Raw genomic sequence first — 17,187 nt, 5'->3', positions numbered from 1 at the left:
CTTAAACGTTAATTTAACTTGAGTAGAATTATATACATGTTTAAACTTCTAAAGAGGCTTGGATTTGGGTGAAATGCATCGGATGATGATTGTATCTTAGTCCTTTTGAGATATCCGTTCTTGAATTCAAAATCTAGCAAAACAGATTATGTAATATATGTGAGGTAAGGTATTGCTTTAACAATTGGCTTGCTGCTTGAGAAAGTGCTGCCAAGTATGTCTTTGGCATCACATCAATATCTGATTGAACAATAAGGCCTATTGCCAAAGGTGAGCCATTCACACTTTACAATGAATACAACCAATCTGTGTTTGCAAATATGTGTATTATATAGGCATAATTGTCAGATAAGAAACACGGTAGAAGCAGCCAGAGCACTGTCTAGTCTGGTTTTATGGGAACTGCTTCTCTTTCTTTTAATGTAGCCCAAAGATGTAGACAAGGAGAGCTTCAGCCTAGCATCTCCATGGTTGCCCATTGCCTATTTTGGCTAATTAAATCAAGTCAAATTGAACTAGTTGGGTGGATCTAGAGAGTAATTAAAATCTCTCTGATAGACAGAATGGTCCTGGATACCAGTGCTACCATTCCTTAAGTTCTTAGTTGTGAAAGTTGTTCAGTCACAAATATCTCTTCTGGTTATGATTCAAGCCCAGGCACTCTTGTATGGAATGATTATGTGGTCTTACTTCAGTCTAGTTTGAGGCAGGAATTTGGCACGGAAATAGCCTTAGTTGTTCTGGATCGGGAGATGGATGGAGAGTGTGGCCCTGTTGATTCTTTTTGGTCTCTCAGTGGCCTAGGATATTATCAGCTACTCTTACAGACTAGTTTTGTGTGTTGGGTTAGTATGCCAGAGAGATAATGACTGCACTCATACAGAGCTGGTTCCACAAAGTATTATTGGAAGATTTCTGTTTGACTTCATAAATTTGCACAGTTCAGCTGCTAGACGTCTGACTGGTTTACCGAGCTGTAGATACATTATGCCAATTATTACCCATTGACCTTTCAGCCCAGGCCAAGGTACTGGTGCTGCCAAAGGGCTAAGTGGCTTGGGACCTTAAATGCCTCAAGGAGCACCTTCATACTATCCTGCCAATTCATTTGTTCCCCCTTTTATTCATTTATTAGCTGCATAGTCTACTTTTCAAAATAAAACCTCTCACAGAGCAGATTATAACTATATAGTAAAATGCAAGAACAACATTCAGTATATATTAAGATCTTTAGTACCTTCTCGAAATGCATTGGCTAATACAGTGTGTGATATTTGTATGATGGAGAAGATATCCTTTGTGGTGGCACCCATACCTTGACTAAAGAAGCTTGGCACCAACTGCGTAATCTTTTTAGTGCTGAGTCAAGACATTTTTATTTGACCAAACATATTACAGCTGCCTACATTTTGGTTTTATGGGTTTGTTCCCTCCCAGTTTGTTATATGAAGTATGGTGTGATATGTTGTGTTTTCCTTGCATGTGTGTTATTTAGGATGAAGGGTGCTTTAGAAATTCTTAAACAAATTTACAAGAGAGCTGGTAGTTGCAGCAGATTCAGCAAGTTTAGCTACACCTTCCTATTGGACATATTTGGTAGGAAAACTCAGGTTTTCCTCTCTAATGAAATGGTCTTTTGTAGTTTTTATGTAAATGTAGGCATTTCATATAGGAAAATAAATACAAATTAATGAAAATTGGCATGAATTTTCAAATCTACATAAAGAAAATCCAACAGTTGGGTGGGACAATTGCCAAGGTATGCTGCCATGCTGGGCTTATTGTATTACTGGAAAAATATTTGACTTTTAACCTGTTTTTTTAAAAATAATATCATGGATAACATCTGTTTTTGTTTATCCTTTTTCTCCTCCTTCAGGCATTTCAGGAATTGTGAGATCGTCCAGTCTAATTCAGAGTGCTAAAACCATGCTAACAGCTGGTAAGGCCATGTGGTGCTGTGTTTTCTTGATGGATTTTACTCTCGAGGAAAAAAATACATGCAAGGCTAATTCTATTACAGAAATGAATAATCATCATCTTGCATAACTTGGGGCTGAGATGGAAGTCATGCCTGTTGATTCAAGGGCTTTCAGAACCAGCAGCCTGGTGAGGTTCAGGAGGTGTGGAAGATGATCCAGCAGCTGCTGGGCCCCGAGTGCTCAGCAGGAGATTCTGCCGTTCGGATGCCTGCCGTTCAGAGCATCTGTCCAGTCACTGCAGCAAACTTTGTCTTGCCATCTTGGCTAGCAAAGCTGCACTTGAGCTGCTGAGAAACAGTTTATCTGTTGGAATGGTGGCTGTGTGAGTTTGTAACTCACTCACCTTGGTACTGGAGTGTTAACCCAACTGTATTTTTAACAAGTACTCAAATGAGTATTAAGGGACTGCACTAAAATTCACTTGCCTAATTTTAATTAGTTTAGATGCTTGTTTTGATCAGAGCATGTGCTGTTTTGCACTATTTTTTCTTGAATGTCCTTTCCAACTTCCTTTAGGGGGAAGCCTATTAAAAGGTGATGTTAGAGCCAATTTACACTTTATAGTGGCAGGTGTGTTTGCCACGTTGTCATTGAGATTTATGGCTTCCAGCAGCTGGGGACCCGCGGTGGATGTGCTCGCTGCGTGCCATGCGGATAGCATTCTTGTAACTGTAAACTCAGTCGGGCTGCATTCATAGTTGGTTGAAAGAGCTAAATGGTATTTGACCATCGTTGCAGAAGAGTGGGTCAAATAATGGACTATGGGGAACTTGTCTCACACAGAGCTAAGCCATCGGTCTCTTCCTTTCTTATTTTCTGCATGAGCTCTCTGGGCTTTCAGAACGGAGTTGTCAGGAGCCCTTCCTGAAGATACCAGGGGCCAGACCTGGGACTTGAGCAGCCACTGAATGGCGGCCTTCCTTGGTGGGGCATCCTCACACCTACTGGGGGAACGGATCTCTACGTTGTGTGTTGAGCTCCTTCCACTCTCTCAGTAACACAGCCTCCTCCACCCTGGTGCACTCCGGATGTCTTGGACTGCAACTCCCAGCATTCCTGGCTGCTGGTCATGCTGTCCGGGGCTGATGAGAATTGCTGTCCACAACAGCAGGAGGATACCAGGTTGGGCAAGGCTGCTTCCTGGCCCTGATGCCACAAGCAAGAGCCATGTTGCTTATGCTGCAACAACTGGCATGAGTTGGGGTGGAACTGTGGGCAGCATCATGGCCTTGGGAAAGGCAGTAGACTGTGCTCCGTGTTACGGAGAGACACGGGGCAGCTTTGCAGAGGTTGCCTCTTTGCCAGTGGCTCCATTACAGGTATTATCTGTAGCTCTGCCTGGAGGAGGATTCCTGATCAGTTCTGAATATTTATTTGGCTAACAAAGTCATTTTTTTTTTTTTGTCTACACCTCTGCACATGTGCTGTGTGTAATTTGCATAGGAAACTCACTTGAAGAATTTAATTTTTCTTTGCACTTTCTTTCTTCATTTTTCTTTGCTATGCACTTTCCTGCAGAATAAGGAGGAGGCTACTGGGCTTCCTTGGTTGCTTTGTTTCCCTTATTTATGAAGATAATCCTTCGCAAGTTTCTGAAAAGATAGTGCGTTCCACAAGAGTCTGATCCCAGTTGAGTGGGCACTTCATAGATGAAGTGTTTGTGCTGCTGCCCACAGTGGGCATCTGTTTCAAAACTGCTTAATTGGCAGGAATCCCTGTGTGTCTTAACCCTGGCCTGCTAGCACACTTCAATTTCCTCGTAGATGAGCATATGTCTTCCCTGTATAGCCGCATCAATCGGAGCAGTACAGCAGATGCCTCAAGAACATAAACACAATTAAGTTTGGTTGCTGTGTGGGTGTTTTTCTTATGTACAGCTGTATACAAAGATACCGGTTTAACCACTTAAACATCCTTCTCTTGTTACAACTCTAATTCTCCTAATGAATCTTTGAACTAGCACAGGCTTGTATGAGTATTTCGTGCTGTATTATCCACCCATCTCCTACGCCCTTTTTCCTCTTTCCCACGCAGACTTTATTCAAATTTTAATGGCAGGCTTGAGGCAGGATTTTAAAGCCAGACCTTGCATTAGCAACTTGCCTTTTATCTCTCCCCACCCCCACCCCACACTCGTCCAGCAGCCATTCTGAATATGGCTGAATTCTGTGACATGGTTTATGTTGTCAGTGTTATTCAGCAATCCAGGAGTTCCTTGTTTCAGTATATTTTGTAAACGCTTAAGTCGTCACATGTCAAAGCGCAGATAAAATAATGCTTGTCAAATTCTGAAATATCTACAGACCATCACTTAGTACACAGAAAGATTCTAGATGGTACTCATTATGTAGCTAGCATATTCTGTGTGCAAACATAATTTGGCACTGAGCAAAACAAAGACCTTCAGCCATCTAACAGGATTTCCCTTCATTTTTCTCTGCCAGTGTGGTTTTAGACTAGTTTGAGCCCTATATTTTTGTTTACTGTCAGATGCCCCATTTAGCTTTTCCAAGAAAAAGACCTGTATGTTTTCTAAAATCTGTGGCAAGACTTCTGGTCTGGTTCCTATTAGAAGTGGCACCATCCATTGATTTATTTTTCCTCTTGGCCTTATGGTCTTTGGAACTTAAAGCTTTGAAAAGTTTTATATTTAGCTCCTTCTGAGGAACATTACATGGTTTGTTTCTTTAAAAAATAATATATATTATTGCATTTGGCAACCGTATGTGAAACAAAATCATGCTTTGTTATATTTTCAGTAATGATCCAGTCAGATCTAGCTTTTTGCCAAGACATGCATTGCTATTCCGTTCTGCATGATAACACTTCAAGGTATTCCCCGGTATGCTGGGCAAACAAATATCCAAGCATTTGGATTTTTATTTGCAACAATGTGTGTGTGGGGAAGAGAGGCAGAAGCAGCCTCCTCCAAGTAGGAGAGGCTCATGAGTAGTGTGTGGATGCGAGGTTCTGCAGCCCTCCGGCCTTGACTGCGTTCCCTCACCTTAGCATTGTGGTCGCCCTCCTTTATGTGTGGCCGCTTGTTGTCCCCTCACCACCTGGAAGCAGGGCTGGCCCTTCCATTGCACCAAGTGAGACACCCTCATGAGGCAGTGGGCCAGGCCTGCCTCTGCTGCCTCACTGCCCTCAGCATGGCCTCGGCACAGAGCTAATGGCAGGTGCCCTGTTGGCTTTGTCTTCCCTTCTCTTGAGAGATGTGAGCTGCAAGGAGTAGGAAAGAGGCCCCAGGGATCCTAAAGACGCGCTAGCTTTGCCCTCCCCTTTCTCTGACCATTGAAGGAGGCAGAGGCAGAAGTGGCACCGGTGAGCTTGCTCGTTCTCCCGGCTGCATATGCGCGAGACGCTCGGCAGACCAGGTCTCCCTTTGAGGCAGAGGCAGTCTTCACACAAAGGTCAGCTTTGCAGCAGGCCACACACAGGGTGATGGGAGGAATGAATGGCCCAGCAGCCTTATCAGTGGCATGGCCACCCAAGGGCAGTGTGTGATGGGCAAATGCCTCCAGAGGAGGCTCTGTCATGCGCTCTGTGTGAGGAGAGAGTCCTGGAGCATTGCTGGAAAATGTTTTCATAGCTGCTTGGGCAACACAACTCACACAGGCAGGCAGCAGTAGCCTTTGGAGCAGCCGCATTTTCCAGAAGTAGTGGTGTATTGCTGCCAAGGCAGTTTCAGACAGTCTCTTTCTCTCAGTGGCTACACTGGAGTTCCCAGTGAGTGGGGTGTGCCCCACACAACACCTGAAAGGTAGAGTGTTCCAGGCAGGGGATGGGGACCCCGTGGGGTAGCAAGGACCAATCCAGTACTACCAGTGGTACGTGTAACAAACTGTTGCAGCATGGAGTGCTTCCTCAGGACCCCGACAGGCCAGCTATGCCCTCTTCTGGACACCCCATTCAATCCCCCACCTGTTTTCTTTCTTCTCCCAACAGCCTGTTAGCCTTTTGCACCCACTGCACAGATTTAGTCTTCACTGGACTGTAGTGGGATGAGATTGTGCTTAAATTCTTCAAGTGTGGCGTGATATGAATTGAGGAAGGTGGGCAGGGCCCATCCTTCTTTGTAGAAGGATCAGGAGAGGAGGTGCATGTGACTAATGCTTCCATCCCCTTGCTGCTTTTAGGGTGCAAAGGTGCCTTTATTCTTAGGGTCTCATGGGGATGTCCCTTTGGTTGTGTTTGCCATACTGAGTGCCAATGTTGATGCCTTGCTGGGAAGGCAGAGAACGGCTCAGCTTCACTCTGAATGAAGAGCTTACTTTAGTGTGGACTGTAAGGTGCAGATCCTTGGCATCAGCCATGAAACATGACAACTGTTTCTCAGGCTATGTGGAAAGAAGAAATGGAAAGCAATGGATGCTATATCAGGCACAGATCTCGCCTGAAAGGCCTGGGCAGCAGGAGGGAGGAATGAGCCCATTTTCTGCAGAGTGGAAATACCAGGAAGTTTTAAAAGTGACAAATGGCTGGACTGAAAGGAAGTCCTTAAGCAATTTAGCGGGTGGGGGATTCAGTTACATATTCTCAGAAGTGTGCTGACTGAAGTCTTGAAGGTGGCCATCTTGGTCATCCTTTCAGCAGGGAGCACTACTGTGGTGTCTTGACGGCATGGTAGATTACTTAAAAGCAAGACATAGAAATTAAACTCTTCAAAAATCTATTGGGAACTAGTTACGATGGATTAATTGATGAATATGGTCAGATTTTCTTGATTTAAGAAATAGCCACAAAGTTGTTAGCTAGGCATTAAGTAAGATAAACACTAGTTGTTACAGCTGTTCTTACCTTCAGTAATATATCAAATATTTCTGAAATAGTTCCTCGGCTTTTTAATTGTACATTTAAATTAATGGAGAACAGCAATGAAGAATTTTCTTAGAAAAATCGGGGAGAAGAACAACATTGTGGTTAGCCATGTAGAAATTTAGTATTCTATTCTGGTTTAAAACTAAAAATTGCGAAGAATAAGGATGAGATCTGTTTAACACTGTATAGTAATCATATTGGATCTAGTTTTAGGCCTCATTGAGTTGAATAGTTCTACTCTAGGTAATATGGATTCAACCCATAGCCAGTAAAATGCAACATAAAAACAGTGGCCAAGTGTTAAAACAAAAAAACAGGCTAGCAAACTGAACTGAATTTGCTAAGGGAGTAATCTGAAACTTCTGGCGGATACTTGTGATTTCCAGATTTGAGATTACAGGCAGCACTGGAGTCCTTGCTCCCCTCTCCCTCGTGGTTGGTACAGAAAGGCGTGCTGGCTGTTCTCTGCGGCTGGGAATAATAAAACCTTGCAGTGGGGAAGAAGGGGGTCTTTTAATGGGTGCAGAGGGAGGAGATTGGAAAGACCCGGATCCTTGTTGTGTTAAGGCCTGCCCAGCCGCCTCCTTTGCAAGGCTGGTGCTAGCTAGGCAGAGCAGTGCGTGGAGCGAAAAGGCAGGGCAGGAGGATGCCAAGGTGCAGAGCCCCTTTGCAGCTTTTGTCCTGCCCTACAAGTTCCACATTCAGGGGCTTATAATCTTCATAATAGGGCTGTGTGCTACAAGTCTGCTGAATAAAAGCACCGACTGGGGGCCGACAAGCTATTCCACTGCTTTGGTGCCGCTCCTGTAAGCAGTGCTCTCTAGACCTTCATTTGCACTTCCACTAAAATGGCCCGAGTCACCTTCACAGCACCTGAACAATCTTACAGGCCTGCATGGCTGTGGACAGGCAAGAAGCTTTTGACTGAATGTAAAGGGCTGACTCAAGGATCATTAAAATTCTCTGCTCTTCTGATTTATATTCATTCATTATTGTTGTTTTATATATATTTCCTTTTAAGGAATGAAAAAATCGTTGACTTACAGCATGAAGAAAATGTATAAAATGTCAAAAGGATGGCTAAGGAAGACGTGACATCAGTGGATTTGGACTTTTTGAAAAATTGACTCATCTTCTTCTGATGAAAGGTTATTCCAGTTCTACCCATTGCACCACCTTGCCTTGGAAATTAAGAATACAAAGAAATGTGTTTGTGCTACTTATATATGGTCTTTTACTGAAGATAAACAGATCTTCAGTTTTGGCTTTCTTTCTGGAGTGGATTCCCACTGATACCACTGGCTTTTTTTTCCTTCCTGGCTTTGAGTGTCATCCTGTGTGTTCTTAATGCCTTCAAAATGTCCTCTTTTGCCATTTGTATGTTTTTTCATCGTCTTTGATCATGTTTGCAGCAACAGCTCTTCTGCAGGAGTGACTCATGGTCTTTCACCTCTCACTTCACCAAGGACTTAGGATGGTTTAATGGAACTTCTTGAAAAACACGGCACAGCGCTGCACTGAACTCTTTCACTTACGGAACTCGTGCTGTGTGGGGTGGCTTGTCAAGCAGCTTTGAAAAAGGTCAGCTGTTCATTTTTAAGGCATGGTTGACAGCAGCATAATTCACAGCCAAATGTTGGGGAGTGGGTCGTATTTCAAAATAAGGTCAGGTTATAGTATAGCTTCTGGGTCCAATAATGCGTGGGTGTTTGGATATATAATTTAGGAGTTCTGCTGCACTGCCAGTTCAGAGAGAGCTTTTAATGTCAGGTTATGGTTAAAATCAGAGAACAGTTATCCTACTCCTTCAGGTATAGGTTGCTTTCCTCCCCTACTGCTCCATAGCTATGAACTTTTACTGGGCACAAACAAGGGCAACCAAAGTTTGCATTTTCTTTAAAAGTTAATAGAAAAATCCATCGTTGTCAGTATTGCTTTATTATTTCACAGAGGATTAAAATAGCAGCATTGAGCCTAAAAATAACCCATCATGGGGCAAAGTGAGAATATGTATTACTCTGGGGGAGTGAATTTGCCTGTGTCTTATCCCCCTCCTCCTCCTGTTTATGCCTCCTATGCCCCATTTTCCAGTCTGCTTGCTTGAAGCAGGTTTACTACTTCCAGAGGTGTTTACCACAAAGAGAAATGGCTATGGGTAATTGGTCTGTTCGAAGGCATCTTTGTAAGTGGCCTTTGCATTGAAAGAGAGGTGATATAAGGAACTTGGTGAGATGGAGCTAGGGAACTAAAAAGAATATTCCTTTTGAAGCTTATACCTTGATAAATGGTTATATGTTCATGTTAGTTTAGGAGGATTTCAAGATTTTAGGTTAAAAATGTAGTTTTAATTTAATTGCAGGCCACCCTCATGGGGTCTCAGGACAGCTAATAAAAGTACATAAATGTGGACTAGAGGACCAGCCGACATAAGGGCCTAATAATTCATAACAGTGTTTTTTCAAAAATGTAAATTAAGCTTTCTATTTCTGTGGTAATAACAATAGGAAAAAGCAACAACAGAATGGAATATGTCTTTAAAATAGTATAATAGGTGCATACACAATGGAAGTTTCATACAGAGTGAACGTTATCACCAGGTGTGAGGTTTATAGCAGTGGTTCCCAGACTTTTTTGGTCATGGAACCTTTTTGAATTTTTTTTTTCCCATGGAACCCTAAGTCTACCCCTGATTTTTACTAAGCATCGTGAACCCACCATGTTCTTCCTTCTTTCATCTGCTGCTACTACCAGAGTGCTTTGCATAATATACTAGGTTTGGAAATAAAAACATTTTAAATATAATGAATGAATAAAGTGATTATATAGTAATTTCCCAAATGAATTCTTTCAATTATTCCCTACACTGTGTAATAGAGTCCTAGGAACCAAATGACACAAGGCATTTCCTTGTTTGCCACCCGGACTCCAACTGACAAATAGTTGGCCTTGTATAAATGGGTTTTAAATTTGATGTTGAGATTTTCCATGGAACTCCCTACAAGGCTTTTGTGGAACCCCAGAGTTCCACAGAACACAATTTGGGAACTGCTGGTTTATAGTATTTTGGTATCTTGTTCTCTTGCTCAATCTTAGAAAAAATTGCTCATGTTTTACTGCTGTTGAAATGGGGTATAGGAGGGCGTTATGTCACGAGTTTACAGGATGATTGTGTGCTCAAACAATGAGGGTATGCCTGATCATTAATTTATTAAATAGCAACATTAGGATGGTTCACAATACTAGGCATGCACTGTGGGCCACCTGTCTTTTAAGGAGTACTTTGTGAAATCCCCTGATCACTTTTTGAAATTTGAAGGCTCTCGCATGTGGAAGTATGCATCTTTCTAGATTTTAGTTCCAGCATCTAACTCAGAAGGGTGACACTTGGCACATCTTAAATATCAGAACTTTGCTGAGTTGGTTTACTAAACCAACTGAAAAGCAAAAAGTTGCAGTCCTGCGTATAACATACTGACTTTGATATAGTGGAATTAAGGCTGCCATTGGGCAGCAGCAGATGCTAGTCATTATACATAAATGGGGCAGACCCATGTTTCATATTGGACTGTGGGGGTATAATTAGATGTTACCCCATATGCAAGCTTTGAGAAACAGTTCCATGTGCCAGTGCTGTCCCTGAGGTAGTTTTATTTTTAGGAAAACCAGGAAAGAGCAAGCTGCTGCTTAATCTCTTACAGGATCTTGGTAGAACTGCGTGCAATTCAGGACAGTTGATAATAATAAGGTAGCCAGGTTTGGATGGCCATGGAACAAAGGGGTTGCATCTCACTACTGACATTCTGCTGACGGAAACAGCTGCACCAGTGGAAACAGGAGCGGGGCAATTCCTTTCCCCCGGGCCTCTACTGGACAACAAAAAGACTGGGAGACACTCTGGGGCAGACTCTGGGGGAGCACAGAGGGCTTCAGCAGGAAGGAGGAAGGATGAGCTCCCTTATTCCAGCAGATCTTCCAGTAGTGTGATGCATGGAATTTGACCCTAAGGTCTTGTCTGAATAGCACAGTATATGAAATTCACATGATAAATGGAACTGACTGGTGCTGCCACCTGCCCACACCCCATGGTGTCCCGTATTTTTAAACCCTGAAGCTAGTCATGCCAAAGCCCCATAATACCGGGTTATTTGTGTATTTATTTAAAATATTTACATGGTATTTCCCTTGTCTTCCATTGTAGGATAATGCTGAGGAAACCAAATTGATTTCATTGTCTGTCAATTACTGAAATGGCTCCAGAAAGCCAGTCTCATCAAAATGTTTCTGGAACTGAATGCTACTTGCTGGGGGCAATTTGCCAAAAAGTAGAGAGGTTAGCCAATGGCTGACAGTACCTGCAACTGACAGAGTCCAAGGAGGACATCTGAAGACGTGGCACTACTTTATTTTAGAAAGGGAATAAATCCTAAGGCAAGCCTACAGGAGAAAATTGCATTGCTAATGCTATGAGATGAGCAGTTCATAAGGGATGAGACTTCAGATCTAAATGAAGGCAAGGCAACTATTATTCTTAAAGGACTGGGACCTTAGTGGTTGTGTGCGTGCGTGTGCATACAACATTGAGACTTCATCTTGCCTTCCTTGCTCCACACCCCATCTGGCTTTGGTGCCTTTCCTCCTTGCTTTCTTGGTGAAAACATTTTTTCTGTGGATATGTATCTCTGTATTATATAATTGCATCTCAATTAATAAAATAATTGTATGAAAAAGAGAATACCGTGTCCAGAGCATTTTCTGCTTTAAAAGTCAATGTCTGTTAATAGGTACTTGGAGAGGGTACAAAGGGATCCACAAGTCTGGGGCCAAAGTCTGGCTTCCTGGAGTCATGACCACCTTTAGGATTTCCCAAATCATAGAAGAGTAGAGTTGGAAGGGGCCATGAAGGCCACTGGGTCCAACTCACTGCTGGTGCAGGACACCAAGTTGCACCATCCCACTCAGATGGCTGCCCAGTTTCTTTTTGGATGTCTCTAATGTGGGAGAGCTCACAACCATGTCTCTTCCCTTACCCCCACCCTTTGTCTCAATCACTAATCATGTAGTGGTTTTCCAGCTTTTGTGCAGCTGAAATGCCCTTCTTGAGCCCTACTTACTTGCAGTTGGAGCTTTAAGATAAAGATAAAATAAGTCTTACAATAAAAACTTTGCCCCTTCCATATGCCTTTGGCCCTGCCCACCACTGGAATGGCCCTGCCTCCTGAGAACTTCTCCAAAGTTTAATCCAGCCCTTTGGCTGAAAGAGGTTCCCAACTGCTGGGCAGCGTGGATTTTTCCTCAACTCTTCCAGAATGTATTTAAGGCAGTACTCACACCACTCTGTAAATCCCAACTATCCCAAAATTTTAAGCTCTTAAATTTCCCTTCTCTCCCATTAAACCAAAGGCCCTTGAGATGGAATTGATATGATTTTATTTAATAATTGCTGAAGAGTGATAAAACATGCTACTAGTTTATTGTGGCAAGAGCCTCTGCAAGCATTCACTTATGCTTTCATGTTTGGTACATGCTGAATTGGCCGTGGTATCCTGGATAGGCTGGCCGGTTTGGGAGTTGGAGGCACTGCTTTGCAGTGGTTCCACTCCTACCTGTCTGGCCAGTTCCAGAAGGTGGTGCTGGGGGATTAGGTCTGGGTGCCATGGCAACTCTGTCATGGAGTTCTGCAGGGTTGCATTTTATTCCCCATGCTCTTTAACATCTACATGAAACCTCTGGCAGAGGTCATCCGAGGGTTTGGACTGTAGGGTCATCAGTACACTGGTGACACCCACTTTTACCTCTGTTTTACATTTAATCCAGATGAGGCAGTGGCTGTCCTTAACCGGTGCCTGGCTGGGGTAGTGGGCTGGATAAGGGCCAACAAACTCAGGCTTAATCCAGACAAGACAGAGGCCCTGTTGGTGGGCGGTTCAGCCTTCTGAGTAAGTGACTTTAGCCTTGTCCTGGACGGGGTTGCACTCCCCCTAAAGGATAGGGTGCACAGTTTGGGAGTGCTCCTCAACCCAGAGCTGTCCCTGAAGTGTCAGGTGGCGGCAGTGGCGAGGGTTGCTTTCCTTCAGCTTTGGCTGATCCACCAACTGCATCTTTACCTGGATGAACAGCACCTAGCAATGGTGACCCATGCTCTGGTTACTTCCCAATTGGATTACTGCAATGCGCTCTATGTGGGGCTGCCCTTGAAGATGGTCTGGATAATTACATTGGTTCAGAATAGAACTTCCAGGATGTTGACAGGGAACAACAGTTATTCACATATAACGCCAGTCCTCTATCAGTTACACTGGCTACCAATTGAAGTCCGGCCCAATTTAAGGCACTGATAATGACCTACAAGGTCCTAAATGGCTTGGATCCAGGATACCTGAAGGAGCGCCTTTTCCCCTATGTGCCCTCCCGCCCCTTGAGATCTGAGGCAGAGGTCCTGCTCTGGGAGCCCTCCTTGAAGCCATCAGGAGAGTGGCTGCGTGGAGGAGGGCCTTCTCTGTGGTGGCACCCAGACTATGGAATACGTTCCCCAGAGAGGTTCACCTGGCGCAATGCTTTATTCTTTTTGGCATCGGGCAAAACCTTTATTTCCCCATTATTTTAATGTCTAGTTGATTTTAACTAGGGTTTTATTATCTTGAGTTCCTGGATGCTGTGCTTGTTTTGCTTTTATTTGTTCTTTTATTGTAAGCCATCCCAAAATGTCAGTGGTGAACAGGATAGAAAAGTTTTAAATAGAGCAATCAAGCTGATAAAGTAGTGCTAAATATACTGTACATTTGCTGAAGTATCAAAGCACACATGATTTGGCTATTGTAATTGGGAAGCCACTAAGTTGCTTTGCTAAAGGTGAATTTCAATAGTTTATAAATAGTTTTATTTTGGAAATATGAACAGATGCACATGCAAAACGCCATTTGTATAATTTATATCCAAGAGTATTCACATTTCACACACCCAAGAAAGGCAGTACAGAACCTGGGCGAACTTGTATATTTGCAAGTGTCCAAATATAATAAAGAGTAGAATTCTCTTGCCACTTTGGAAAACATTGCTCTCATGAAAAGTATGGGTCAAAACAGAAGTAATTTGATCAGATCAAAGAGAAATTGGAGGTTGACCCCTACATCTTGATAAAGAACTAGCTGCCTTCATCTTGAACCTTACTAGCTGGGCAAGGGTAAATGTAATGTTCCGGAGGCCAAAAAAAAAAGCTACACTCAGTTCAACAGCTAATTAAACATTTTTATGTGCAGCAGATGTTCTGTGTAGAGCCAAAGCCTGGGAAGTCAATGGCGCAGTCTCTTTCACGTTACAGGTGCTCTTTTTATTATAGAGCTCGACTGTAACATTAGTCGGTTTTATTTGTCCGACATGGCAGAAGTATGTGATGCATCTTTGAGCTTGGTTTGTAGTGAATTTGTTTTGTGTACAGAAATAAAATAGGCCATTACTTACCCTCAGAGGGAGGATTAAAACCCCTGGATTAATGGGGTGGGGGCTAGCTTATTCCAACTGTTTATGTTTGCAAATTATGTAGTCTGCGCAGTAAATCTTTCCAGAGTCAGGGCTTAAGAAAGTTTTCCCCTTTTAGCCGGGACAGTCTTGAAAGCCTTTTCTTAGTTCTCCGTAAATCACTCACATCTTCGTGTTTTTTTTTTTTTTTTTAAGTAGCCTACCTTTACTCTGGAGGCTGCAGACTTTCAATGTATTCAGCTTTTTGGCATCTAGCCATCAATGAATCATGGTCTACAGTCGTCCATGTTGTGAGCACTTCCTCTTTTTTTTTTTTTTTTTGGTTAATGGAAAACACCATGTTAAGTAGAAATGTCCAGGGATGGAGAAACATTCACAGAATACTTATAGATGAATATGCAAATGTAAGAGGGATTACACAAATACACTACAAGATTTGAAGAGAGCTTGTGTGGTTTGTTGCATTAAAGATTACCTGTAAAATGTAGAAATGAACACTTGTGGTTTGTGAAGGATGCCCTTAACATTAGATAAATGGATCTTTAATGCCACATTCTGCTGGACACTTGCATCACACGGATCAAATGCCTTTGTTTTCACTTCTTCATTTTCTTTAATTTTACCACTGCTGCACTTACTCTCTTAGATTTAATACCCAGATTCCTTATTTATAGATCTGCTTTTTCTCTCTTCTCTTCTATCTGTAGTTATAAGCAAACATGTCTCCTGCCTGGCACTTGTTTTTTTTTTTTTCAACATAGATGGTTGCAAGCAAGTAATATAAGTACGTACATCCTCACAAGGCTCACCCTTATGCCGCAGTCTCATTGGAAGGTCTTTGGTGCTTTTTCTGTTTTGTTTTTGTGGACTCCATGTGACAATATCTATATTCCAAGGGCTGTTACACCAGTTAGCATAATAACAGAATACATTAGGATGAATTCTGTTTAATATGCAATGCTTTGTACAGAATTGTCAAACTTTGGAAAGGAGAGAGGTCCGCCTGGCACCGTCATTATATGTTTTTCGGTGCCAGGTTAAGACCTTTTTATTTAATCAATATTTTAATAAGTTTTAATATTGAATTTTATCCTCATATTTTAACTGCAGCCGGAGTGGGTCGTTAATTTATGTTATGTTAGATATTTGTATTTTATTTGTGTAAGCCGTCCTGAGGCTCTTGCAAAGGACGGCATACAAATATCCCAAATAAATAAATAAAATGTAGGCTTGAGAAATAAAACAAGCTTAGGAAAGATTTATTCTCCACCTGCTCTGCCTCCCATCTATCCCCCCCCCCCACCCCTCTGCTTGAATAGATGAGGCAGAATTACATGGCATGTTGGTCTAGGATGTTGAATATCTAACTCCTCAAATATCCACTTCTATATTTAGATCGTCAGAACCTGAAACTCTGCCACAGCAAAAGCTTGTTGCCTATGTTTATACAGTACTCCTCTGCTTTATGAATCACTTGAATATACTAGCAAGGAATGTCAGCTGGTACTGTGGGATAAAAGAAAATAATTACCAAGGAGCTTCGGCTTTAATTCTCACAGCTTGATTTGGGACAAATACAGGACAGGGCTGGTTCACACATGCATTTAGCATCATTTGATGACTGCAGCTCCTTATGGGCACTTTTGCATGTGTAAATGATAAGCCATGATGCAATGTTACGGTGAGCATTAGTAAACTACATAACACAGACAGTGAAGGCTGGATTAGGTCAGTTCACACACACACCTCGCTTGCAGTTATCGGGCACTGAATCATTAGCTCATAAGAATGCAGTTCATGAAGTATCCTGTTGGAGCGCAAGTCGTAAGGCTCAGAACTCAGGCGGCAGCTCAAGGCACCTTGTGTATGCCGCCATATCTGATGCCCTGCATTTTCTAGTTGGCCATTTTTGGGCATCTAGATTTAATTCCAGAAGGGAAAAGAGGATGAGGTGCCAACTGGAAGCAGCATAACTTCCCTCTCCGGCTGTGCTCCGCTTCTTCCCCTCAGAGGCCCAGTTGTGACCTGGGGGTGTGGTTCTTTGTGCAAGGGGGTGGAAGCGGGCTCAGCATCACCCTAAGATGGACACAGTATGTCCATTTTAACTTGGAATTTGACGAAAGGTCATATTAGGTTAAGCTGGTAAAGTGATGCATGTCGGGTCAGAAAATCCCAGTTTCACACTCATCAGGCATAACCGGCCATGACCTCCAAGCAAGTGTTCCTGTTTGTTACGTTTATATAATGGCTTTCCTCCAAGGGACCCAAAGAGAAGATAAGACATGAAATAGAGAAATCTGTGCTGTGCTCACTTTTAGGGCATATTCCAAAACAAACTCAAGTGTACTTAGTTTTTTCATTGGATTGCATCCAAGGAATGTTGCTTACAGTTCTGATTGCCCAATCTCAAAAGGAGCTATGCACAAAAAAGCAATGTACATAAAAGTGAATTAAAGTAATCACAAGAGAGAAATACTCCTCATATTCAGTTTGGGGCTTTTCAGTTCAGAAAAAATAATACTGTGGGAAAACCTAAATACAAATTTTACAAATTTGAACTGACAGGAGGCAGGGTGAATTTCAAATAAAAGACCATCCAAGTTTTGTTTGATGGCAAACAAAAGACAGCATTTTTACTCATTGTGCACCATTTAACTTGTGGTTAATTTACTACCATGAGATGTAGTAACTACCTTCAGCAAGCTTTGAAAAAGGTTTAGAAAAAGCAGATTTGGGATTGCTATAGTGCCTATTAGCTTTTAAATCTATAATTGAATTGCTTACTCAGTAGCACTGAAAATGGATCTGATGCATCACACTGTTTATGTTCATTTCCCATTTTACTGCCTAATTTGCTTTAGTGCTTTCTCAATAATTGGTGACTCTTTCTGGCCTTTTTTACTGCCTC

The 17,187-nt window shown here is 42.5% G+C and overlaps 1 protein-coding gene across 5 annotated transcripts in view; it reads left to right on the top strand.

Moving 5' to 3' along the window:
- Positions 1-17,187, top strand: part of TAMM41 (TAM41 mitochondrial translocator assembly and maintenance homolog) — a 51,759-nt gene that overhangs the window by 22,412 nt on the left and 12,160 nt on the right. For 2 of the 5 annotated variants that reach the window (XM_044451284.1, XM_044451282.1), the window contains 2 exons: positions 1,880-1,942; positions 7,825-9,320. In XM_044451284.1, the coding sequence (XP_044307219.1) occupies positions 1,880-1,897 (18 nt within the window). In that variant the 3' untranslated portion in view covers positions 1,898-1,942; positions 7,825-9,320. Of the gene's footprint in view, positions 1-1,879; positions 7,775-7,824; positions 9,321-11,001; positions 11,533-17,187 lie in introns of those variants that run through there. The other 3 variants (XR_006416696.1, XM_044451283.1, XM_044451281.1) reach the window with 3 other exon arrangements.

The sequence above is a fragment of the Varanus komodoensis genome, unplaced genomic scaffold (assembly GCF_004798865.1).
Source record: "Varanus komodoensis strain SLA01 unplaced genomic scaffold, ASM479886v1 scaffold6_2, whole genome shotgun sequence".
In the NCBI taxonomy this organism is placed as follows: domain Eukaryota; kingdom Metazoa; phylum Chordata; class Lepidosauria; order Squamata; family Varanidae; genus Varanus; species Varanus komodoensis.
The sequence above is the reverse complement of the archived record's forward strand: the minus strand, read 5'-3'. Positions and strand labels throughout refer to the sequence as shown.